The sequence below is a fragment of the Bombina bombina genome, chromosome 6 (assembly GCF_027579735.1).
Source record: "Bombina bombina isolate aBomBom1 chromosome 6, aBomBom1.pri, whole genome shotgun sequence".
Taxonomy (NCBI): Eukaryota; Metazoa; Chordata; class Amphibia; order Anura; family Bombinatoridae; genus Bombina; species Bombina bombina.
The window spans coordinates 899,071,866-899,097,318 of NC_069504.1; the positions used below are offsets into that span (position 1 = coordinate 899,071,866).

Sequence of the window (25,453 nt, forward strand, 5' to 3'; positions counted from 1 at the left end):
CCAACCTGTAAGACTTGCATCTGTTGAGATTATAGTCCAGGTCGGAAGAACAAAGAAGCCCCCTGAACTAAACGATGGTGATCTGTCCACCATGTCAGAGAGTGTTGTAAAATCGGTTTAAAGATATTAATTGAGATATCTTTGAGTAATCACTGCACCATTGGTTCAGCATACAGAGCTGAAGAGGTCGCATGTGAAAACGAGCAAAGGAGATCGCATCTGATGCGGCAGTCCTAAGACCCAACATTTTCATGCATAAGGCTACCAAAGGGAATGATTGTGACTGAAGGTTTTGACAAGCTGATATCAATGTTAAACTTCTCTTGTCTGACAAGGACAGAGTCATAGACACTGAAGTTATCTAGAAACCTAAAAAGGTTACCCTTGTCTGAGGAATCAATGAACTGAATGGTAAATTGATCCTCCAACCATGAATTTGAAGAAACAACACAAGTCGATTCGTATGAGATTCTTCGAAAATGAGAAGACTGAGCAAGTACCAAAATATCGTCCAAATAAGGAAATACCAAAACCCTATTCTCTGATTACAGAAAAAAGGGGGCACCGAGAACCTTTGAAAAAAATTCTTGGAACTGAGGCTAGGCCAAACGGTAGAGCCACAAAACTGGTAATGCTTGTCTAAAAAGAGAATCTCAGACACTAAAAGTGATCTGGATGAATCGGAATATGCAGATACACATCCTGTAAATCTATTGTAGACATATAATGCCCTTGCTAAACAAAAGGCAGGATAGTCCTACAATAACCATCTTGAATGTTGGTATCCTAACATAACGATTCAATAATGACAGATCCGGAACTGGTCTGAAGGAATTGACCTTCTTTGGTACAAATGAAGAGATAAAATAAAACCCCAGCCCCTGTTCCAGAACTGGAACTGGCATAAATACTCCAGCCAACTCTAGATCTGAAACACATTACAGAAATGCTGAGCCTTTGCTGTGTTAACTGGGACACGGAAAAGAAAAGAATCTCTTAGCAGGAGGCCTTAACTTGAAGCCAATTCTGTACCTTTCTGAAACAATGTTTCTGAAACCAGAGATTAAGAACGGAATTGATCCAAATTTCTTTGAAGAAAACGTAATCTGCCCCATACCAGCTGAGCTGGAATAAGGGCCGCACCTTCATAGGTACTTAGGAGCTGGCTATAGGTTTCTATAAGGCTTGGATATATTCCAAACTGGAAATAGTTTCCAAACTGATACCGCTCCTGAGGATGAAGGATCAGGCTTTTGTTCCTTGTGAGGAAAGGAACTAAAATGATTATTTACCCTGGAAAGAAAGGGAAAGCAAAGATGACTTAGAAGACATGTCAGCATTCCAAGTTTAATCCATAAAGCTTTTCTAGCTAAAATAGCTAGAAACATATACCTGACATCAACTCTAATGATATCAAAAGATGGTATCACCAATAAAATTATTAGCATGTTATAGAATAATAATAATGCTATAAAATTATGATCTGTTACTTATTGCGCTAAAGCTTCTAATCAAAAAGTTGAAGCTGCAGCAACATCCGCTAAAAATATAGCAGGTCTAAGAAGATTACCTGAACATAAGTAAGCTTTTCTTAGAAAGGATTCAATTTTCCTATCTAAAGGATCCTTAAATGAAGTACTATCTGCCGTAGGAATAGTAGTACATTAGCAGGAGTAGAGACAGCCCCATAACCTTAGGGATTTTTGTCTCAAAAAACTCTAATCTGTCAGATGGCACAGGATATAATTTGCTTAAACGTCTAGAAGGAGTAAATAAATTACCCAAATTATTCCATTCCCTGGAAATTACTTCAGAAATAGCATCAGGGAGATAAAACACTTCTGGAATAACTACAGGAGATTTAAAAACCTTATTTAAACGTTTACATTTAGAATCAAGAGGACCAGAATCCTCTATTTCTAATGCAAATAATACTTCTTTAAGTAAAGAACGAATAAATTCCATCTTGAACAAATACAAAGATTTATCAGCATCAACCTCTGAGACAGAAACCTCTGAACCAGAAGAACCATTATCAGTATCAGAATGATGATGTTCATTTAAAAATTCATCTGAAAAAAAGAGAAGTTTTAAAAGACTTTTATTTATACTAGAAGGAGAAATAACAGACATAGCCTTCTTAATGGATTTAAAAAATAAAATCTCTTATGTTATCAGGAACACTCTGAAAATTAGATGTTGACGGAACAGCAACAGGTAATGTAACAGTACTAAAGGAAATTTTATCTGCATTAATAAGTTTGACATGACATGCAATACAAATAACAGCTGGAGAAACAGATACCAAAAGTTTATAGCAGATACACTTAGCTTGGTAACTCCAGCACTGTGCAGTGATTTTCCTGAAGTATCTTCTGACTCAGTTGCAACGTGGAACATCTTGCAATATGTAAAAGAAAAAAACATATAAAGCAAAATTGATCAAATTCCTTAAATGACAGTTTCAGGAATGGGAAAAAATGCTAAAGAACAAGCTTCTAGCAACCAGAAGCAATAAAAAATGAGACTTAAATAATGTGGAGACAAAAGTGACGCCCATATTTTTTCGCGCCAAATAAGACGCCCACATTATTTGGCGCCTAAATGCTTTTTTGGCGCCAAAAATGACGCCACATCCGGAACGCCGACATTTTTGGCGCAAAATAACGTCAAAGAATGACGCAACTTCCGGCGACACGTATGACGCCGGAAACGGAAATAGAATTTTTGCGCCAAAAAAGTCCGCGCCAAGAATGACGCAATAAAATGAAGCATTTTCAGCCCCCGCGAGCCTAACAGCCCACAGGGAAAAAGTCAAATTTTAAGGTAAAAAATGTTAAATTAAAATGCATTATCCCAAATATGAAACTGACTGTCTGAAAAATAAGGAAAGTTGAACATTCTGAGTCAAGGCAAATAAATGTTTGAATACATATATTTAGAACTTTATAAACAAAGTGCCCAACCATAGCTAGGAGTGTCACAGAAAATAAGACTTACTTACCCCAGGACACTCATCTACATATAGCAGATAGCCAAACCAGTACTGAAAAGAGAATCAGCAGAGGTAATGGTATATATAAGTATATCGTCGATCTGAAAAGGGAGGTAAGAGATGAATCTCTACGACCGATAACAGAGAACCTATGAAATAGACCCCTTAGAAGGAGATCACTGCATTCAAATAGGCAATACTCTCCTCACATCCCTCTGACATTCACTGCACGCTGAGAGGAAAACCGGGCTCCAACTTGCTGCGGAGCGCATATCAACGTAGAATCTAGCACAAACTTACTTCACCACCTCCATCGGAGGCAAAGTTTGTAAAACTGAATTGTGGGTGTGGTGAGGGGTGTATTTATAGGCATTTTAAGGTTTGGGAAACTTTGCCCCTCCTGGTAGGAATGTATATCCCATACGTCACTAGCTCATGGACTCTTGCTAATTACATGAAAGAAAAGGCTAAACCCCAGGTAAGAAAAAAAAATTCTTAAAAATGTTTACATTCCCCAAATATGAAACTGACAGTCTGCAGAAGGAAATACATGAACCTGACTCATGGCAAATATAAGTACAATACATATATTTAGAACTTTATATAAATGCATAAAGTGCCAAACCATAGCTGAGAGTGTCTTAAGTAATGAAAACATACTTACCAAAAGAGACCCATCCACATATAGCAGATAGCCAAACCAGTACTGAAACAGTTATCAGTAAAGGTAATGGTAAATTGAGAGTATATCGTCGATCTGAAAAGGGAGGTAGGAGATGAATCTCTATGACCAATGACAGAGAACCTATGAAATAGACCCCCCGTTAGGGAAATCGTATTCAAATAAGTGATACTCCCTTCACGTCCCTCTTACATTCGCTGTACTCAGAGGAATTGGGCTTCAACAATGCTGAGAAGCACATAACGTAGAAATCTTAGCACAAACTTACTTTACCACCTCCATAGGAGGCAAAGTTTGTAAAACTGAATTGTGGGTGTGGTGAGGGGTGTATTTATAGGCATTTTGAGGTTTGGGAAACTTTGCCCCTCCTAGTAGGATAGTATATCCCATATGTTACTAGCTCATGGACTCTTGCCAATTACATGAAAGAAAAGTGGGTTCCTTATAGTCTTACATCTCATTACCTGCTTGACCCTATCCCTTCACATCTAATACCTTCTCTGTCTTCCACCCTCAATCGCATCTTTAACCTATCCCTCTCTACTGGTTCATTCCCATCCTCCTTCAAACATGCAAAGGTCAAATCCATCCTAATTTTCCTGCAAACTTTTGACACAGTTGACCAACCACTCCTAGACTCTCAGGTTTCTTGAATCCACTCACCTGGGTCCCCTTCTCCACTATTTATACTTCTTCACTGGGTAAACTTTACAGCAGCTATTGCTTCAAATGTTACCTCTATGCTGATGATACTCAGATCTAACTCTCCACCCCTGCTCTCTGACTTTTTCTCATGTCAGCGACTATTTATGTGGATGGCCTCTCACCACTTAAAGATTAACATATCCAAGACTGAGCTCCTACACCCCCCCCCCACCACTCATATTTCTGACTTTTCTAATATTGTTTGCGGAACCCCATAATCCCAAGTGCACTTCATCCCCCCACATCAAATATTTTTCTTCATCCTGCCGCAAATACCTGCAATATATGCAACATCTCCAAAATTCATCCGTTTCTGAACGTTGACACAACTAAGCAACTAATCCACTCCCTAGTTATCTCGACTTGACTACTGTAATAACCTAACTGGCCATCCTCTCTACCACCTTCTTCCCCTTCAATCTATCCTAAATGCCTCTGCCAGGATAATCTACCTTTCCTGCCCCTCTGTGAGTCTCTTCACTGGCTCCTCATTCACAGCAGAATTAAATTCAAAATTCTCACCCTGACCTACAAAGCCCTTACCAACACTGCCCCCGCCCCTACCTGTCCTCACTAATCCTCAAATATACCCCTATGGTTCAACAATGACCTGCTCCTTGCATCTTCTACCATCACCACCTTCCATGGAAGACTACAGGACTGCTCTTGTGCTGCACCAACCTAATGGAACGCACTTGATCGTGCTGTCTGACACTCCCCTAATCTGTCCTCCTTTAAAGTTCCCTAAAGATATTTTTGTTTAAGGAAGCCTAGCACTCAACTCAGTAGCAGATGAGGGCAATAAGGCAAGTTGAATTAATTTAACTCTGTACTATCATTCTCACAATTGCAGCCCCACCCTCCTGTTTCTCACCCTCCTAACCTTCTAGATTTTAAGTTCCCACGGGAATAGGGACCTCAATTCCTCCTGTATTTGTTTGATAAATTTAGTCCTGTTTCTTAAATATTGTATCATCGTTGTAGTTTTATCTTTTGTACCAATGGACAGCGCTTCGGAATTTGTTGGTGTTATAACAAGTGTTTGTGAATGAAAACTCCTAAATAATGAGGAACTAAATAAAGTTGTTCTGATCATTTGACTATAAATTAATGTATATGTCCAAGGGTAAGGTTGGGTATTTCTTCTGCAGAACGTAGGTCCAATTGTCCAACATTTGTTCTCACCAGAGTGTTTTTCTTTTCTATGAACTTTTAACTAAGGGTGAAGATTTATCAATGTGTATTAAAGGGACAGTCAACACCAGAATTGTTGTTTTAAAAGATAGATACTCCCTTTACCCATTCCACAGTTTTGCATAACCAACACAGTTATATTAATATACTTTTTACCTCTGTAATTACCTTGTATCTAAATATCTGCAGACTGCCCCCTTATTTCAGTTCTTTTGACAGACTTATTTTAGCCAATCAGTGCTCACTCTTCGGTATATTCACGTGCATGAGCTCAATGTTATCTATATGAAACGCATGAACTAACGCCCTATAGTGGTCAAAATGCATTCAGCTTAGAGGCGGACGGCCTTTAAGGTCTAAGAAATTATATGAACCTCTTAGGTTTAGCTTTCAATTAAGAATACCAAGAGAACAATGCAAAATTGGTGATAAAAGCAAATTGCAAAGTTGTTTAAAATTACATGCCCTATTTGAATCATTAAAGTTTTTTTTGGACTTGACTGTCCCTTTAATGTGCCACACACTGTCAATATGAAATTGGACAAATTTGCAAAAAAAACAATTTATGCTTACCTGATAAATTTATTTCTCTTGTGATGTATCGAGTCAACGGATTCATCCTTACTTGTGGGATATTCTCCCCCCCTACAGGAAGTGGCAAAGAGAGCACCCACAGCAGAGCTGCCTATATAGCTCCCCCCTTAGCTCTACCCCCCAGTCATTCGACCGAAGGCTAGGAAGAAAAAGGAGAAACCATAGGGTGCAGTGGTGACTGAAAGTTTAAAAATACAAATATATGCGCCTGTCTTAAAAAACAGGATGGGCCGTGTACTCGATACATCACAAGAGAAATAAATTTATCAGGTAAGCATAAATAATGTTTTCTCTTGTAAGATGTATCGAGTCCACGGATTCATCCTTACTTGTGGGATACCAATACCAAAGCTTTAGGACACGGATGAAGGGAGGGACAAGACAGGGACCTTAAACGGAAGGCACCACTGCTTGTAGAGCCTTACAAATCTGTTCAACAGAAGCCTCATTTTTAAAAGCCCATGTGGAAGCCACAGCTCTAGTAGAATGAGAAGTAATCCTTTCAGGAGGCTGCCGTCCAGCAGTCTCATAGGCCAAATGGATGATGCTTTTCAGCCAAAAGGAAAGAGGTAGCCGTAGCCCTTTGACCTCTCCGTTCACCAGAATAAACAACAAACAAAGAAGCTATTTGACGGAAATCTTTAGTTGCTTGTAAGTAGAATTTTAAAGCACGAACATCAAGATTGTGTAACAGACGTTCCTTCTCAGATGAAGGATTAAAACACAAAGAAGGAACCAATATCTCTTGATTGATATTCTTATTAGAAACAACCTTAGGAAGAAAACCAGGTTTGGTACGTAAAACCACCTTATCTGCATGGAAAACAAGGTAAGGGGAATCACATTGTAAAGCAGATAGCTCAGAAACTCTTCGAGCCGAAGAGATAGCTACTAAAAACAAAACTTTCCAAGATAGAAGCTTAATATCTATGGAATGCATAGGTTCAAACGGAACCCCTTGAAGAACTTTAGGAACTAAGTTTAGGCTCCATGGCGGAGCAACAGGTTTAAATACAGGCTTGATTCTGACCAAAGCCTGACTAAATGCTTTAACGTCTGGGACATCTGCCAGACGTTTGTGAAGTAGAATAGACAAAGCAGATATTTGACCTTTAAGAGAACTAGCAGATAATCCCTTCTCCAAACCTTCTTGGACAAAAGTCAATATTCTAGGAATCCTAATCTTACTCCACGAGTAACCTTTGGATTCACACCAATAAAGATATTTGCGCCAAATCTTATGATAAATCTTCCAGGGTATCAATGACCGATTCAGAGAAACCACGCTTTGATAAAATCATGCGTTCAATCTCCAAGCAGTCAGACGCAGAGAAACTAGATTTGGATGCGTGAACGGGCCTTGGATTAGAAGGTACCGCCTCATTGGCAGAGTCCACGGTGGAACCGAGGACTTGTCCACTAGGTCTGCATACCTATCAGAATTAACGAAGCTCTCTCCTGCTTGATTCTGGCAACCAGACGTGGGAGGAGAGGAAACTGTGGAAATACATAAACCAGATTGAAGGACCAAGGCACTGCTAGAGCATCTATCAGTACCGCCTTGGGATCCCGGGACCTGGACCCGTAACGAGGAAGTTTGGCATTCTGACGAGACGCCATCAGATCCAATTCTGGTGTGCCCCAGCTGGGCGAATACCTCCAGATGGAATTCCCACTCCCCCGGATGAAGAGTCTGACGACTTAGAAAATCCGCCTCCCAGTTCTCTACTCCTGGGATGTGGATTGCTGAGAGATGGCAAGAGTGATCCTCTGCCCACCGGATTATTTTGGTTACCGCCATCATCGCTAGAGAACTCCTTGTTCCTCTCTGATGATTGATATAAGCTACAGTCGTGATGTTGTCCGACTGAAACCTGATGAATTTGGCCGCAGCAAGCTGAGGCCACGCCTGAAGTGCATTGAAAATCGCTCTCAGTTCTAAAATGTTTATCGGGAGGAGAGCTTCCTCCCGAGACCATAAGCCCTGTGCTTTCAGGGAGTTCCAGACTGCACCCAAGCCTAGCAGGCTGGCATCTGTCGTTACAATGAGCCACTCTGGCCTGCGGAAGCACATTCCCTGAGACAGGTGGTCCTGAGACAACCACCAGAAAAGAGAATCTCTGGTCTCCTGGTCCAGATGCAGTTCAGGAGATAAGTCTGCATAATCCCCATTCCACTGTTTGAGTATGCATAGTTGCAGTGGTCTGAGGTGTAGACGGGCAAAAGGAACTATGTCCATTGCCGCTACCATGAGTCCGATTACCTCCATACACTGAGCCACTGATGGCCGATGAGTGGAATGAAGAGCTCGGCAAGTGGATAAGAGTTTTAACTTTCTGACCTCAGTCAGAAATATTTTCATTTCTACTGCGTCTATCAGAGTCCCTAGAAAGGAAACTCTTGTAAGAGGGAAGAGATAACTCTTTTATGTTCACTTTCCACCCGTGAGATGTCAGAAAAGCCAACACGATGTCTGTGTGAGACTTGGCTAGCTGGAAAGTCGACGCCTGAATTAAGATGTTGTCTAGATAAGGTGCCACTGCTATGCCCCGTGGTCGTAGAACCGTCAGAAGAGACACTAGCACTTTTGTGAAAATTCTGGGAGCCGTGGCCAACCCGAAAGGAAGGGCCACAAAATGGTAATGCCTGTTTAGAAAGGCGAATCTGAGGAATTGATGATGATCTCTGTGAATAGGGATGTGTAGATACGCATCCTTTAGGTCCACGGTAGTCATATATTGACCCTCCTGGATCAGAGGTAGAATAGTCCGAATAGTCTCCATCTTGAATGATGGAACTTTGAGGAACTTGTTTAGAATTTTGAGATCCAAGATTGGTCTGAAAGTTCCCTCTTTCTTGGGAACCACAAACAGGTTTGAATAAAAACCTAGCCCCTGTTCCTCCTTTGGAACTGGGCGAATCACACCCATGGTATGTAGGTCTTCTACACAGCATAAGAACGCCTCTTTTCTGCCAAAGAGTAAATAGTACACACCGGCACCATTTAAAATAAACTTTTGCTTGAGAAATAAACTAACATTTTTGTCACCACACTCGCTCTGCACTTCCTAGTTACTTAGAGTAGGCAAAGAGAATGACTGGGGGGTGGAGCTAAGGGGGGAGCTATATAGGCAGCTCTGCTGTGGGTGCTCTCTTTGCCACTTCCTGTAGGGGAGGAGAATATCCCACAAGTAAGGATGAATCCGTGGACTCGATACATCTTACAAGAGAAAAAAAAAAAAAGGACTAATTGGAAAAAGATGCTAAATTGCATGACTTGTTAGGGACATATTTCACCTATTGAAAAGGTTACAGAGAATGATTTAATAAATGCAGGATAACTCCTGCCTAGTTTTGTTGGGTGCAGATGAAAGTTGAGTTGTAAATCATTTCTTAACATTAGAAAAAAAAAATACGTGATAAAAAATTTCCAATAAAATAGTTCTGTTTCATACAGTTTCAATGGTCACTATCTTATACCTTTATTTTGGGGCACATATTTAATGGCACTTTTTTTTATCATTTAATGTTTTATGTACTTTAAGGAGCAAGTGTTTGTGTGCATACTACAAATGTATCGAAATTTACATACAATAAAAGAAGCATTGCTCACTATCTTATGCACCTATTTTCAAAGAAGCTCATGCATTTTATTATGTCATCATATCAAATGTAAAAAAAACAAAAAATTGAACACTGGACTTGCCCTTCTTAATTATGAATTACTTAGAGATATGAACCCATGTGCAAGGGGCCACAATTGTGAATAATTGTGCTACTTGCTACGGTAACAAAACAGCAAACAGTATTTTTAATTTGATATTGAGTGTCAGGAGTACTCTTGCCTTGTTGTGTGGAATGCAGCTGTTAGAGACCTTTATCTCTAACTTTTTCTCCACTTGAATTTGTTTCCAATATACCATTTGACCTGCTGGAGTGTATTCAATTTTTACAAATAGCTCAATTCACTTTATGCCGGCATTTAAAAAAGTGCAATTTTTCCTGTGGTATCCCTACCTATTCTAAACGTTTCTATAATTTAGTATAGGTTAAAGAAAACGTGTTTTAACATAGCAGGCAGAAGAAATATAAGCAATAAAATGTTTATTTTCAAACGTACCAAGTATTGGGCTTTGGTTTACAGGGATAACAAAGAACTGTGTGTGTAAAGAAAGTGATAAACTAAGGATATCTGGTTTCCCTGCAAGCTCAACCCATTTTGATAGGCTGTGGTTACAAAGAACAAAACCAGCTATTTCAAATACAAAAAACATAAAGGGGCAATTTCTCATACATTTTATACTATGCAGCTGGTATAACAAGTCATTGGAAACACATTAAAAGGTAAAAACAATTTTACAGTACACTGTCCCTTTATATTTTATATCCATCACAACTATTATTTGACAAGTTGACCTATTATGCCCCCTTTTAAGGCAAAACTATTGTACTTACAATTTCAAAAAGTAAAATTTATGTTTATTAGCTAAATGCAACTTTATTGAAATTTACAAAAAAGTTCTGCTTCTTAATTTAATAGCTTATGCCCTTTTATTGGAGCAAGAGTCATGAGGAAAATTCTATAAAGGAAAAAAAAACTTGTCTGCCTATAATCATCCAATCAGAGGAGAGTTGAATAGTTACTTTTGTGAACAAAACAGGGCATTTTACGATAAATAGTTGGGACATGTTAGTTGCACAAAAAACAATGTACACTGAACTTAATACAATGTGCCATTAGCGATGCAGTGCGAACATACATATTTGACTATGAACTTCTGCCATTTTTTGACACAAAACCTATTTCATAAAGTTCTGATTTAATTTGGGCTGTTAAACTAGTAAGTTCTATACATTTTTGTATGTTAAATTTAAGAAGGTGCCTATCGCACTCAATTTCTACATACAGTATATCGTCCACAGCAGGCAATATAAAGTGCATGACCTGGAGTGGTTGTCATGCATACTGCTTACTTTGGGCTAGATTTATCAAAGCTGAGGCGTACAGGGGCACGTATACGCGCCCCTGTACGCCTCAGCTCGCATGTGGCGGGGCGAAATTACCAGCAGGTAATCAACATTGCACACAAGCGCAATTTTGCGTTCGCGTGCAATCCTACCCTCTGCCCGCGCACAGCCAATCACGCACGGGCAGGAGCTGTCAATCTCCTCGGTCGGACTCGACCGCGGGGATTGAATTTCACCACCTTAGAGTCTGGTGACCGCTGCTTGATAAATTACGGCGAGCAAGTTCTTGTGAGAACTTGCAGCCGTAGGGGCTTGATAAATCGAGCCCTTTATCTTGCTATGTGCTTAGGCCCCAGAAAGCACAATTTGCTTCTCTTTGATGTGGGCAATTAAGAGATTTTTTATTTTATTTAAAAAATAAAAAATAAAAAAAAAAAAAAAACACCCACATTTTTAAGCAGCTCACTTCCAATGCACTATATATTATACAATTAATTTAAATGATATACCAACTTAAAATATCCCTTCAACATTTAGGGAAGGGGGGGGAGCTAAACACCCACAAACATGTACTCACCGTCCACTCCATTATAAGATGTAGAGACCTCCTGAATATCTTTCTTTGACCGCATGGGTGACCAAGACCCATCTTCTTTAAACTGAATCTCGTCACAATCTGTGCAACACTTCAGAATTTCCATGAAGAGTCTGAAACAAAGAAACCCTGTTTCAGTTGCCAAGGAAAAACTAGGTAGCTCTGGACCATAATCTATTTTAATCAATATTTTCTTCTTGTATGATTATAGTGCATTCTATTTAGACTGGAAACTTCTGGACTAAAAACATCAATTTCTGCTTCCTAGAATACTTTTTATGCTGTAAAATGTAGAACATAATTAAAAAAAAAAAAAAAAAAATTAGAGATAGAGGGCAGGGAAGAGAGAAAAAAAAGCAGCTCAAAAAACAAAAAGGATCCTAAGAAAAGGTTGGGGGCTGGTGGACTCTCACCACCATGAAAGGAAAGAATTTATCAGGTAAAAAATGTTCTCTTTAATACAGGTGGTGAGAGTCCACGATCCCTTACTCATGGGAATGAATACCCAAGCTGTAAAAGTCCACAAGTAAAAAAAAGGGAGGGATTTAAAAACATCTTTTTTCACTGAGAAAATAAATTCACAACCCCACAATTTTTTTTTTTTAGTAATGCACTTAACAGATACAAGTCTTAAGTAGAGACAAATGCCTGCAGGACCTTTCTACCAAATGCTGCTTAAAAAATCAAAATGGTAAAATTTAGTGAAAGTATGCAAATCTCCTCAACTGAAGCATCATTCTTGAAAGCCCAAGAAGTGGCAACTGAGCTGGTAGAATGAGCGGTTATCCGCTGGGGAGGAGACTGATCTGTCTCTAAATAAGTCCTGTGAATCAGAAGTTTCAACCAATAGGCTAAAGCAACAGCAGAGGCTTTCTGGCCTTTCCTTGAACCAGAAAAAAACATAATTTATGTAAGAATTTACCTGATAAATTAATTTCTTTCATATTGGCAAGAGTCCATGAGCTAGTGACGTATGGGATATGCAATCCTACCAGGAGGGGCAAAGTTTCCCAAACCTCAAAATGCCTATAAATACACCCCCACCACACCCACAATTCAGTTTAACGAATAGCCAGGAAGTGGGGTGATAAAGGAGCGAAAGCATCAACAAGGAATTGGAATAATTGTGCTTTATACAAAAAAAATCATAACCACCATAAAAAAGGGTGGGTCTCATGGACTCTTGCCAATATGAAAAATTAATTAATCAGGTAAATTCTTACATAAATTATGTTTTCTTTCATGTAATTGGCAAGAGTCCATGAGCTAGTGACGTATGGGATAGCAAATACCCAAGATGTGGAACACCACGCAAGAGTCACTATAGAGGGATAAAAATAAAGACAGCCAATTCCGCTGTAAAATTAATCCACACCCCAAATCAAAAGTTTTAATCTTTATAATGAAAAAAACTGAAATTATAAGCAGAAGAATCAAACTGAAACAGCTGTCTGAAGTACTTTTCTACCAAAAAAACTACTTCTGAAGAGAAAACATCAAAATGGTAGAATTTAGTAAAAGTATGCAAAGAGGACCAAGTTGCTGCTTTGCAAATCTGATCAACAGAAGCTTCATTCTTAAAAGCCCAGGAAGTGGAAACTGACCTAGTAGAATGAGCCGTAATCCTCTGAGGCAGGGAATTACCCGACTCCAAATAGGCATGATGAATCAAAAGCTTTAACCAAGATGCCAAAGAAATGGCAGAAGCCTTCTGACCTTTCCTAGAACCAGAAAAGATAACAAATAGACTAAAAGTCTTTATAAAATCTTTAGTAGCTTCAACATAATATTTCAAAGCTCTTACCACATCCAAAGAATGTAAAGATCTCTCCAGAGAATTCTTAGGATTAGGACACAACGAAGGGACAACAATTTCTCTACTAATGTTGTTGGAATTCACAACTTTAGGAAAATATTTAAAAAGAAGTCCGCAAAACCGCCTTATCCTGATGAAAAATCAGAAAAGGAGACTCACAAGAAAGAGCAGATAATTCAGAAACTCTTCTAGCAGAAGAGATGGCCAAAAGGAACAATACTTTCCAAGAAAGTAATTTAATGTCCAGAGAATGCATAGGCTCAAACGGAGGAGCCTGTAAAGCATTCAAAACCAAATTAAGACTCCAAGGAGGAGAGCTAGATTTAATAACAGGCTTGATACGAACCAAAGCCTGAACAAAACAATGAATATCAGGAAGATTAACAATTTTTCTGTGAAACAGAACAGAAAGAGCAGAGATTTGTCCTTTCAAAGAACTTGCAGACAAACCCTTATCTAAACCATCCTGAAGAAACTATAAAAATCTAGGAATTCTAAAAGAATGCCAAGAGAATTTATGAGAAGAGCACCATGAGATGTAAGTCTTCCAAACTCGATAAAAAAATCTTTCTAGACACAGATTTACGAGCCTGCAACATAGTATTAATCACGGAGTCAGAGAAACCTCTATGACTAAGCACTAAGCGTTCAATTTCCATACCATCAAATTTAATGATTTGAGATCCTGATGGAAAAATGAACCTTGCGATATAAGGTCTGGCCTTAATGGAAGTGGCCAAGGTTGGCGACTGGACATCCGAACAAGATCCACATACCAAACCCTGTGCGGCCATGCTGGAGCCACCAGCAGAACAAACGACTGCTCCATGATTATTTTGAACATTACTCTTGGAAGAAGAACTAGAGGCGGAAAAATATAGGCGGGTTGATAACTCCAAGGAAGTATCAATGCATATACTGCTTCCGCCTGAGGATCCCCGGACCTGGATAGGTAATCGGGAAGTTTCTTGTTTAGATGAGATGCCATCAGATCTATTTCTGGAAGCCCCCACATCTGAACAATTTGAAAAAACACTTCTGGGTAAAGAGACCACTCTCCCGGATGTAAAGCTTGACGACAGATAATCCGCTTCCCAATTGTCTATACCTAAGATATGGACCGCAGAAATTAGACAGGAGCTGGATTCTGCCCAAGCAAGTATCCGAGATACTTCTTTCATAGCCTGAGGACTGAGAGTCCCACCCTGATTGACATACGCCACAGTTGTGACATTGTCTGTCTGAAAACCAATAAACATCTCTCTCTTCAATAGAAGCCAGAATTGAAGAGCTCTGAAAATTGCACGGAGTTCCAAAATATTGATTGGCAATCTCGCCTCTTGAGATTTCTAAACCCCTTGTGCTGTCAGAGATCCCCAGACAGCTTCCCAACCTAAAATACTCACATCTGTTGTGATCACGGTCCAGGTTGGATAAACCAAAGAGACCCGTAGAACTATACGATGGTGATCTAACCACCAAGTCAGAGATAGTTGAATATTGGGATTCAAGGATATTAAATGTGATATCCTAGTATAAACCCTGCACCATTAATTCAGCATTGAAAACTGGAGAGGTCTCATATGAAAACGAGCAAAGGGAATCGAGTCCGATGCTGCAGTCATGAGACCTAAAACTTCCATGCATATAGCTACTGAAGGAAATAGAGACTGAAGGTTCCGACAAGCTGAACCCAATATAAATTTTCTCTTGCCTGTTAGAGACAAAGACATTGACACAATCTATCTGGAAACCTAAAAAAAGGTGACCCTTGTCTGAGGAATCAAGGAACTTTTTTGGTAAAATGATCCTCCAACCATGTCTTTGAAGAAACAACAGAAGTTGAATCGTATGAGATTCTGCAGAACGAAAAGACTGAGCAAGTACCAAGATATCGTCCAAATAAGGAAACACCGAGAACCTTTGAAAAGATTCCTAGAGCTGTCGCTAGGCCAGAAAGGAAGAGCAACAAATTGGTAATGCTTATCTAAAAAAAGAGAATATCAGAAAAATTAAAATGAAATTAGCATGTTGAATCAAGTTAACAATGCTAAACAAATCATAATCCGATACTTGTTGCGCTAAAGTTTCGAACCAAAAAAGATGAAACAGCTGCAACATCAGCCAAAGAAACTGCAGGCCTAAGAAAAGGACCTGAAAATAAATTAATTTTCCTTAGATAAGATACAAGTTTCCCATCTGAAGGATCTTTAAAATAAATACAATTTTCCATAGGAATAGTAGTACGTCTAGCAAGAGTAGAGATAGCCCCATTAACTTTGGGGATCTTTTCCCAAAACTCCAAACTGCTGGCAAAGGATACAATTTTTAAAACCTTAAAGAAGGAATCAAAGAAGTACCAGGCCTATTCCATTACCTAGTATTAGGAACTGGGAAAAAAAACCTCTGAAGTAACCACAGGAGGTTAACAAACAGAATTTAAATGTTAGCTAGCCTTAACATCAAGAGGACTAGTCTCCTCAATATCCAATATAATCAACACTTTTTCAACAAAGAATGAATGTACTCCATTTAATAAAAAAGTAGATTTGTTAGTGTCAATATCTGATGGATATTTTGAATCAGATAAATCCTCATCAGAGAAGATTAATTCAGTATGTTGTCGGTCATTTGAAAATTCATCAACTAAATGAGAAGTTTAAAAAAGACCTTTACATGTTATTAGAAGGCGGGATGGCAGACAAAGCCTTCTGAATAGAATCGGAAAAAAATTCTTATAAATTCCCAGGTATATCTTGTACATTAGATGTTAAAAGAATAGCAATAGACAATGCATTAATACTGATGAACATTTTCTCTGTATGTAAAAGTTTATCATGATAACTTATTAAAAACCATAGCTAAAGATAAAAATTCATAACATTAAAAATATGAACTTAGCTTTGGTAGGACTGATATCAGTCAGCAGGAATCCAACAGAGTTTTCTGATACAGGAACAGTTTTGAGATATCTTGCAAACGTAAGAGAAAAACCAACATATAAAGATAAATATCAATATCCTTATATGACCGTTTCCGGAATGGGAAAGAAATGCAAAAAAAATTAGCCTCTGGAAACCAGAAGAAAAAAAGAAATGAAGTCTTAAATAATGTCAAACGTTTGGCGCCAAGTATGACTCCCACAACTGACAAAATATTTTTTGGCGCCAAAAACGTCTGCAACAAACACGAGTGTCATAGATGACGCAACCACATGAAAAAACTCGGCGCCAACTAAGACGCCGGAAATGACGAAATTATGTCAACAAACTTAATTCTCGGGCCAAGAATGACGCAATAAATTATAGCATTTTGCGCTCCCGCGAGCCTGACGGCCCGCAATTTAGAAAAGAGTCAATTTGAAAACTTCAGGTAAGAATTATTTTTTTTTATATGCATTTCCCAAATATGAAACTGACAGTCTGCAAAAAGGAAATATACTGATAAACCTGAATCATGGCAAATATAAGTACAAACATATATTTAGAACTTTAAATATAAAGTTCCAAACCATAGCTGATAGTGTCTTAAATAAAGGAAACATACTTACCAAAAGACACTCATCTACATAAAGTAGATAGCCAAACCAGTACAGAAATGAGAATCAGCAGAGGTAATGGTATATAAGAGTATATCGTCGATCTGAAAAGGGAGGTAGGAGATGAATCTCTACGACCGATAACAGGGAAACTATGAAATAGATCCCCGTTAGGATGACCATTGTATTCAATAGGTGATACTCCCTTCACATCCCTCTGTAATTCACTGCACTCAGAGGAACCGGGCTTCAAAAAAGCTGAGAAGCGCATATCAACGTAGAAATCTAGCACAAACTTACTTCACCACCTCCATAGGAGGCAAAGTTTGTAAAACTGAATTGTGGGTGTGGTGTGGGGTGTATTTATAGGCATTTTGAGGTTTGGGAAATTTTGCCCCTCCTGGTAGGAATGTATATCCCATACGTCACTAGCTCATGGACTCTCGCCAATTACATGAAAGAAAAGGACAGACTAGAAGTCTTTCTGAAATCCTTAGTAGCATCAACATATTTAAATGCCCTGAAAACATCCACACAATGCAAGGATCTTTCTGAAGCATTCTTAGGTTTGGGACACAACAAGTCTCTGTTAATGCTGTTAGATGAAACAACTTTCGGCAAGATATTAAAAGCTGTCCTCAAAACAGCCTTATCCTGATGAAAAATGAGATAAGGAAAATCACAAGAAAGAGCAGATAATTCAGAAACTCTTCTAGCAGAAGAAATAGCTAAAATAAATAATATTTTCCAAGATAGTTTAATATCCAACTTATGCATAGGCTCAAAAACTCTGAGAAATAGGCTTAAAGGGACAGTTTACCAAAAATGTCCTCAACTTTAATTTGTTCCCAATGATCCACTTTACCTGCTGGAGTGTATTAAATAGTTTACAAGTATTTTCATTATCCTTATATTAGCATTTGAAATAGTTTATTTAGCCTATGGTATCCCCACCCATCCTTAAAGTTTTTGGCCTCAAGGCCAAGCTGTGTTAAAACAGCCAGTAGAAGAAATCATACTCGGTGGGGTATAGAAGAGATAAGGTAATAAAATGTTAATTTTCCATTGTTCTCTCCAAGTATTGGTGATTGGTTTGCTGACAGATATAAGCTAAAGAAGCAGGTATATGTACACAATGTGATACAGTAATGAGATCTAATTATACATACAAGCTCAACCCATTTTATTAGGTTGTGGCTTCAAAACACAATCAGCTAATTCATATACACAAATAAGCATTAAAAAAGCAAAATCTCATACATTATATGCTCTGCAGCTGGTAAAAAAAGTAATTGTTAACACATTAAGGGAAAAACAATTTTATAGTATACTGTCCATTTAACATAGACCGAAGCCTGAACAAAACAATTGAACATCAGGGAGATAAGCAATCTTTTTGTAAAACAATACAAAAAGGGCAGAAATCTGTCCCTTCAAAGAACTGGCAGATAAACCTTTATGTAAACTATTCTGCAAAAACTTAAGAATCCTAGGAATTCAATAAGAATGCCAAGAGAAAACATTGATCCACACACCTGAAAAACATAATTTATGTAAGAACTTACCTGATAAATTCATTTCTTTCATATTAGCAAGAGTCCATGAGCTAGTGACGTATGGGATATACATTCCTACCAGGAGGGGCAAAGTTTCCCAAACCTTAAAATGCCTATAAATACACCCCTCACCACACCCACAATTCAGTTTAACGAATAGCCAAGAAGTGGGGTGATAAGAAAAAAGTGCGAAAGCATATAAAATAAGGAATTGGAATAATTGTGCTTTATACAAAATCGTAACCACCACAAAAAAAGGGCGGGCCTCATGGACTCTTGCTAATATGAAAGAAATGAATTTATCAGGTAAGTTCTTACATAAATTATGTTTTCTTTCATGTAATTAGCAAGAGTCCATGAGCTAGTGACGTATGGGATAATGACTACCCAAGAAGTGGATCTTTCCACAAAAGAGTCACTAGAGAGGGAGGGATAAAATAAAGACAGCCAATTCCTGCTGAAAATAATCCACACCCAAAATAAAGTTTAATGAAAAACATAAGCAGAAGATTCAAACTGAAACCGCTGCCTGAAGTACTTTTCTACCAAAAACTGCTTCAGAAGAAGAAAATACATCAAAATGGTAGAATTTATTAAAAGTATGCAAAGAGGACCAAGTCGCTGCTTTGCAGATCTGGTCAACCGAAGCTTCATTCCTAAACGCCCAGGAAGTAGAAACTGACCTAGTAGAATGAGCTGTAATTCTCTGAGGCGGAGTTTTACCCGACTCAACATAGGCAAGATGAATTAAAGATTTCAACCAAGATGCCAAAGAAATGGCAGAAGCTTTCTGGCCTTTTCTAGAACCGGAAAAAATAACAAATAGACTAGAAGTCTTACGAAAAGATTTCGTAGCTTCAACATAATATTTCAAAGCTCTAACAACATCCAAAGAATGAAACGATTTCTCCTTAGAATTCTTAGGATTAGGACATAATGAAGGAACCACAATTTCTCTACTAATGTTGTTGGAATTCACAACTTTAGGTAAAAATTCAAAAGAAGTTCGCAACACCGCCTTATCCTGATGAAAAATCAGAAAAGGAGACTCACAAGAAAACAGAATTTATGTTTACCTGATAAATTACTTTCTCCAACGGTGTGTCCGGTCCACGGCGTCATCCTTACTTGCGGGATATTCTCTTCCCCAACAGGAAATGGCAAAGAGCCCAGCAAAGCTTGTCACATGATCCCTCCTAGGCTCCGCCTACCCCAGTCATTTGACCGACGTTAAGGAGGAATATTTGCATAGGAGAAACCATATGGTACCGTGGTGACTGTAGTTAAAGAAAATAAATTATCAGACCTGATTAAAAAAACCAGGGCGGGCCGTGGACCGGACACACCGTTGGAGAAAGTAATTTATCAGGTAAACATAAATTCTGTTTTCTCCAACATAGGTGTGTCCGGTCCACGGCGTCATCCTTACTTGTGGGAACCAATACCAAAGCTTTAGGACACGGATGAAGGGAGGGAGCAAATCAGGTCACCTAAATGGAAGGCACCACGGCTTGCAAAACCTTTCTCCCAAAAATAGCCTCAGAAGAAGCAAAAGTATCAAACTTGTAAAATTTGGTAAAAGTGTGCAGTGAAGACCAAGTCGCTGCCCTACATATCTGATCAACAGAAGCCTCGTTCTTGAAGGCCCATGTGGAAGCCACAGCCCTAGTGGAATGAGCTGTGATTCTTTCGGGAGGCTGCCGTCCGGCAGTCTCGTAAGCCAATCTGATGATGCTTTTAATCCAAAAAGAGAGAGAGGTAGAAGTTGCTTTTTGACCTCTCCTTTTACCTGAATAAACAACAAACAAGGAAGATGTTTGTCTAAAATCCTTTGTAGCATCTAAATAGAATTTTAGAGCGCGAACAACATCCAAATTGTGCAACAAACGTTCCTTCTTTGAAACTGGTTTCGGACACAGAGAAGGTACGATAATCTCCTGGTTAATGTTTTTGTTAGAAACAACTTTTGGAAGAAAACCAGGTTTAGTACGTAAAACCACCTTATCTGCATGGAACACCAGATAAGGAGGAGAACACTGCAGAGCAGATAATTCTGAAACTCTTCTAGCAGAAGAAATTGCAACTAAAAACAAAACTTTCCAAGATAATAACTTAATATCAACGGAATGCAAGGGTTCAAACGGAACCCCCTGAAGAACTGAAAGAACTAAATTGAGACTCCAAGGAGGAGTCAAAGGTTTGTAAATAGGCTTAATTCTAACCAGAGCCTGAACAAAGGCTTGAACATCTGGCACAGCGGCCAGTTTTTTGTGAAGTAACACAGACAAGGCAGAAATCTGTCCCTTCAGGGAACTTGCAGATAATCCTTTTTCCAATCCTTCTTGAAGGAAGGATAGAATCCTAGGAATCCTAACCTTGTCCCAAGGGAATCCTTTAGATTCACACCAACAGATATATTTTTTCCAAATTTTGTGGTAAATCTTTCTAGTTACAGGCTTTCTGGCCTGAACAAGAGTATCGATAACAGAATCTGAGAATCCTCGCTTCGATAAGATCAAGCGTTCAATCTCCAAGCAGTCAGCTGGAGTGAAACCAGATTCGGATGTTCGAACGGACCCTGAACAAGAAGGTCTCGTCTCAAAGGTAGCTTCCAAGGAGGAGCCGATGACATATTCACCAGATCTGCGTACCAAGTCCTGCGTGGCCACGCAGGAGCTATCAAGATCACCGACGCCCTCTCCTGATTGATCCTGGCTACCAGCCTGGGGATGAGAGGAAACGGCGGGAACACATAAGCTAGTTTGAAGGTCCAAGGTGCTACTAGTGCATCCACTAGAGCCGCCTTGGGATCCCTGGATCTGGACCCGTAGCAAGGAACTTTGAAGTTCTGACGAGAGGCCATCAGATCCATGTCTGGAATGCCCCACAGCTGAGTGACTTGGGCAAAGATTTCCGGATGGAGTTCCCACTCCCCCGGATGCAATGTCTGACGACTCAGAAAATCCGCTTCCCAATTTTCCACTCCTGGGATGTGGATAGCAGACAGGTGGCAGGAGTGAGACTCCGCCCATAGAATGATTTTGGTCACTTCTTCCATCGCCAGGGAACTCCTTGTTCCCCCCTGATGGTTGATGTACGCAACAGTTGTCATGTTGTCTGATTGAAACCGTATGAACTTGGCCCTCGCTAGCTGAGGCCAAGCCTTGAGAGCATTGAATATCGCTCTCAGTTCCAGAATATTTATCGGTAGAAGAGATTCTTCCCGAGACCAAAGACCCTGAGCTTTCAGGGATCCCCAGACCGCGCCCCAGCCCATCAGACTGGCGTCGGTCGTGACAATGACCCACTCTGGTCTGCGGAATGTCATCCCTCGTGACAGGTTGTCCAGGGACAGCCACCAACGGAGTGAGTCTCTGGTCCTCTGATTTACTTGTATCTTCGGAGACAAGTCTGTATAGTCCCCATTCCACTGACTGAGCATGCACAGTTGTAATGGTCTTAGATGAATGCGTGCAAAAGGAACTATGTCCATTGCCGCTACCATCAACCCGATCACTTCCATGCACTGAGCTATGGAAGGAAGAGGAACGGAATGGAGTATCCGACAAGAGTCTAGAAGTTTTGTTTTTCTGGCCTCTGTCAGAAAAATCCTCATTTCTAAGGAGTCTATTATTGTTCCCAAGAAGGGAACCCTTGTTGACGGAGATAGAGAACTCTTTTCCACGTTCACTTTCCATCCGTGAGATCTGAGAAAGGCCAGGACAATGTCCGTGTGAGCCTTTGCTTGAGGAAGGGACGACGCTTGAATCAGAATGTCGTCCAAGTAAGGTACTACAGCAATGCCCCTTGGTCTTAGCACAGCTAGAAGGGACCCTAGTACCTTTGTGAAAATCCTTGGAGCAGTGGCTAATCCGAAAGGAAGCGCCACAAACTGGTAATGTTTGTCCAGGAATGCGAACCTCAGGAACCGATGATGTTCCTTGTGGATAGGAATATGTAGATACGCATCCTTTAAATCCACCGTGGTCATGAATTGACCTTCCTGGATGGAAGGAAGAATAGTTCGAATGGTTTCCATCTTGAACGATGGAACCTTGAGAAACTTGTTTAAGATCTTGAGATCTAAGATTGGTCTGAACGTTCCCTCTTTTTTGGGAACTATAAACAGATTGGAGTAGAACCCCATCCCTTGTTCTCTTAATGGAACGGGATGAATCACTCCCATTTTTAACAGGTCTTCTACACAATGTAAGAATGCCTGTCTTTTTATGTGGTCTGAAGACAACTGAGACCTGTGGAACCTCCCCCTTGGGGGAAGTCCCTTGAATTCCAGAAGATAACCTTGGGAGACTATTTCTAGCGCCCAAGGATCCAGAACATCTCTTGCCCAAGCCTGAGCGAAGAGAGAGAGTCTGCCCCCCACCAGATCCGGTCCCGGATCGGGGGCTAACATTTCATGCTGTCTTGGTAGCAGTGGCAGGTTTCTTGGCCTGCTTTCCCTTGTTCCAGCCTTGCATTGGTCTCCAAGCTGGCTTGGCTTGAGAAGTATTACCCTCTTGCTTAGAGGACGTAGCACTTTGGGCTGGTCCGTTTCTACGAAAGGGACGAAAATTAGGTTTATTTTTTGCCTTGAAAGGCCGATCCTGAGGAAGGGCGTGGCCCTTACCCCCAGTGATATCCGAGATAATCTCTTTCAAGTCAGGGCCAAACAGCGTTTTCCCCTTGAAAGGAATGTTAAGTAGCTTGTTCTTGGAAGACGCATCAGCCGACCAAGATTTCAACCAAAGCGCTCTGCGCGCCACAATAGCAAACCCAGAATTCTTAGCCGCTAACCTAGCCAATTGCAAGGTGGCGTCTAGGGTGAAAGAATTAGCCAATTTGAGAGCATTGATTCTGTCCATAATCTCCTCATAAGGAGGAGAATCACTGTCGACCGCCTTTATCAGCTCATCGAACCAGAAACATGCGGCTGTAGCGACAGGGACAATGCATGAAATTGGTTGTAGAAGGTAACCCTGCTGAACAAACATCTTTTTAAGCAAACCTTCTAATTTTTTATCCATAGGATCTTTGAAAGCACAACTATCCTCTATGGGTATAGTGGTGCGTTTGTTTAAAGTGGAAACCGCTCCCTCGACCTTGGGGACTGTCTGCCATAAGTCCTTTCTGGGGTCGACCATAGGAAACAATTTTTTAAATATGGGGGGAGGGACGAAAGGAATACCGGGCCTTTCCCATTCTTTATTAACAATGTCCGCCACCCGCTTGGGTATAGGAAAAGCTTCTGGGAGCCCCGGCACCTCTAGGAACTTGTCCATTTTACATAGTTTCTCTGGGATGACCAACTTGTCACAATCATCCAGAGTGGATAATACCTCCTTAAGCAGAATGCGGAGATGTTCCAACTTAAATTTAAATGCAATCACATCAGGTTCAGCTTGTTGAGAAATGTTCCCTGAATCAGTAATTTCTCCCTCAGACAAAACCTCCCTGGCCCCATCAGACTGAGTTAGGGGCCCTTCAGAAATATTAATATCAGCGTCGTCATGCTCTTTAGTATCTAAAACAGAGCAGTCGCGCTTACGCTGATAAGTGTTCATTTTGGCTAAAATGTTTTTGACAGAATTATCCATTACAGCCATTAATTGTTGCATAGTAAGGAGTATTGGCGCGCTAGATGTACTAGGGGCCTCCTGAGTGGGCAAGACTCGTGTAGACGAAGGAGGGAATGATGCAGTACCATGCTTACTCCCCTCACTTGAGGAATCATCTTGGGCATCATTGTCATTGTCACATAAATCACATTTATTTAAATGAATAGGAATTCTGGCTTCCCCACATTCAGAACACAGTCTATCTGGTAGTTCAGACATGTTAAACAGGCATAAACTTGATAACAAGTACAAAAAACGTTTTAAAATAAAACCGTTACTGTCACTTTAAATTTTAAACTGAACACACTTTATTACTGCAAATGCGAAAAAACATGAAGGAATTGTTCAAAATTCACCAAATTTTCACCACAGTGTCTTAAAGCCTTAAAAGTATTGCACACCAAATTTGGAAGCTTTAACCCTTAAAATAACGGAACCGGAGCCGTTTTGAACTTTAACCCTTTTACAGTCCCTGGTATCTGCTTCGCTGAGACCCAACCAAGCCCCAAGGGGAATACGATACCAAATGACGCCTTCAGAAAGTCTTTTCTAAGTATCAGAGCTCCTCTCACATGCGACTGCATGCCATGCCTCTCAAAAACAAGTGCGCAACACCGGCGCGAAAATGAGGCTCTGCCTATGCTTTGGGAAAGCCCCTAAAGAATAAGGTGTCTAAAACAGTGCCTGCCGATATTATTATATCAAAATACCCAGATAAAATGATTCCTCAAGGCTAAATATGTGTTAATAATCAATCGATTTAGCCCAAAAAAAGTCTACAGTCTTAATAAGCCCTTTTGAAGCCCTTATTTACAATCGTAATAAACATGGCTTACCGGATCCCAGAGGGAAAATGACAGCTTCCAGCATTACATCGTCTTGTTAGAATGTGTCATACCTCAAGCAGCAAGAGACTGCTCACTGTTCCCCCAACTGAAGTTAATTGCTCTCAACAGTCCTGTGTGGAACAGCCATGGATTTTAGTGACGGTTGCTAAAATCATTTTCCTCATACAAACAGAAATCTTCATCTCTTTTCTGTTTCTGAGTAAATAGTACATACCAGCACTATTTCAAAATAACAAACTCTTGATTGAATAATAAAAACTACAGTTAAACACTAAAAAACTCTAAGCCATCTCCGTGGAGATGTTGCCTGTACAACGGCAAAGAGAATGACTGGGGTAGGCGGAGCC

At 39.9% G+C, this 25,453-nt stretch overlaps 1 protein-coding gene across 1 annotated transcript in view; it reads right to left on the bottom strand.

Annotated features, from left to right (window-relative positions):
- The window catches only part of PIAS1 (protein inhibitor of activated STAT 1), a gene marked incomplete in the record, with an annotated part of 380,233 nt that overhangs the window by 132,609 nt on the left and 222,171 nt on the right, over nt 1–25,453 (bottom strand). Inside the window, 1 exon segment of the mRNA XM_053719576.1 lies at nt 11,716–11,846. Coding sequence (XP_053575551.1) covers nt 11,716–11,846 — 131 coding nt within the window.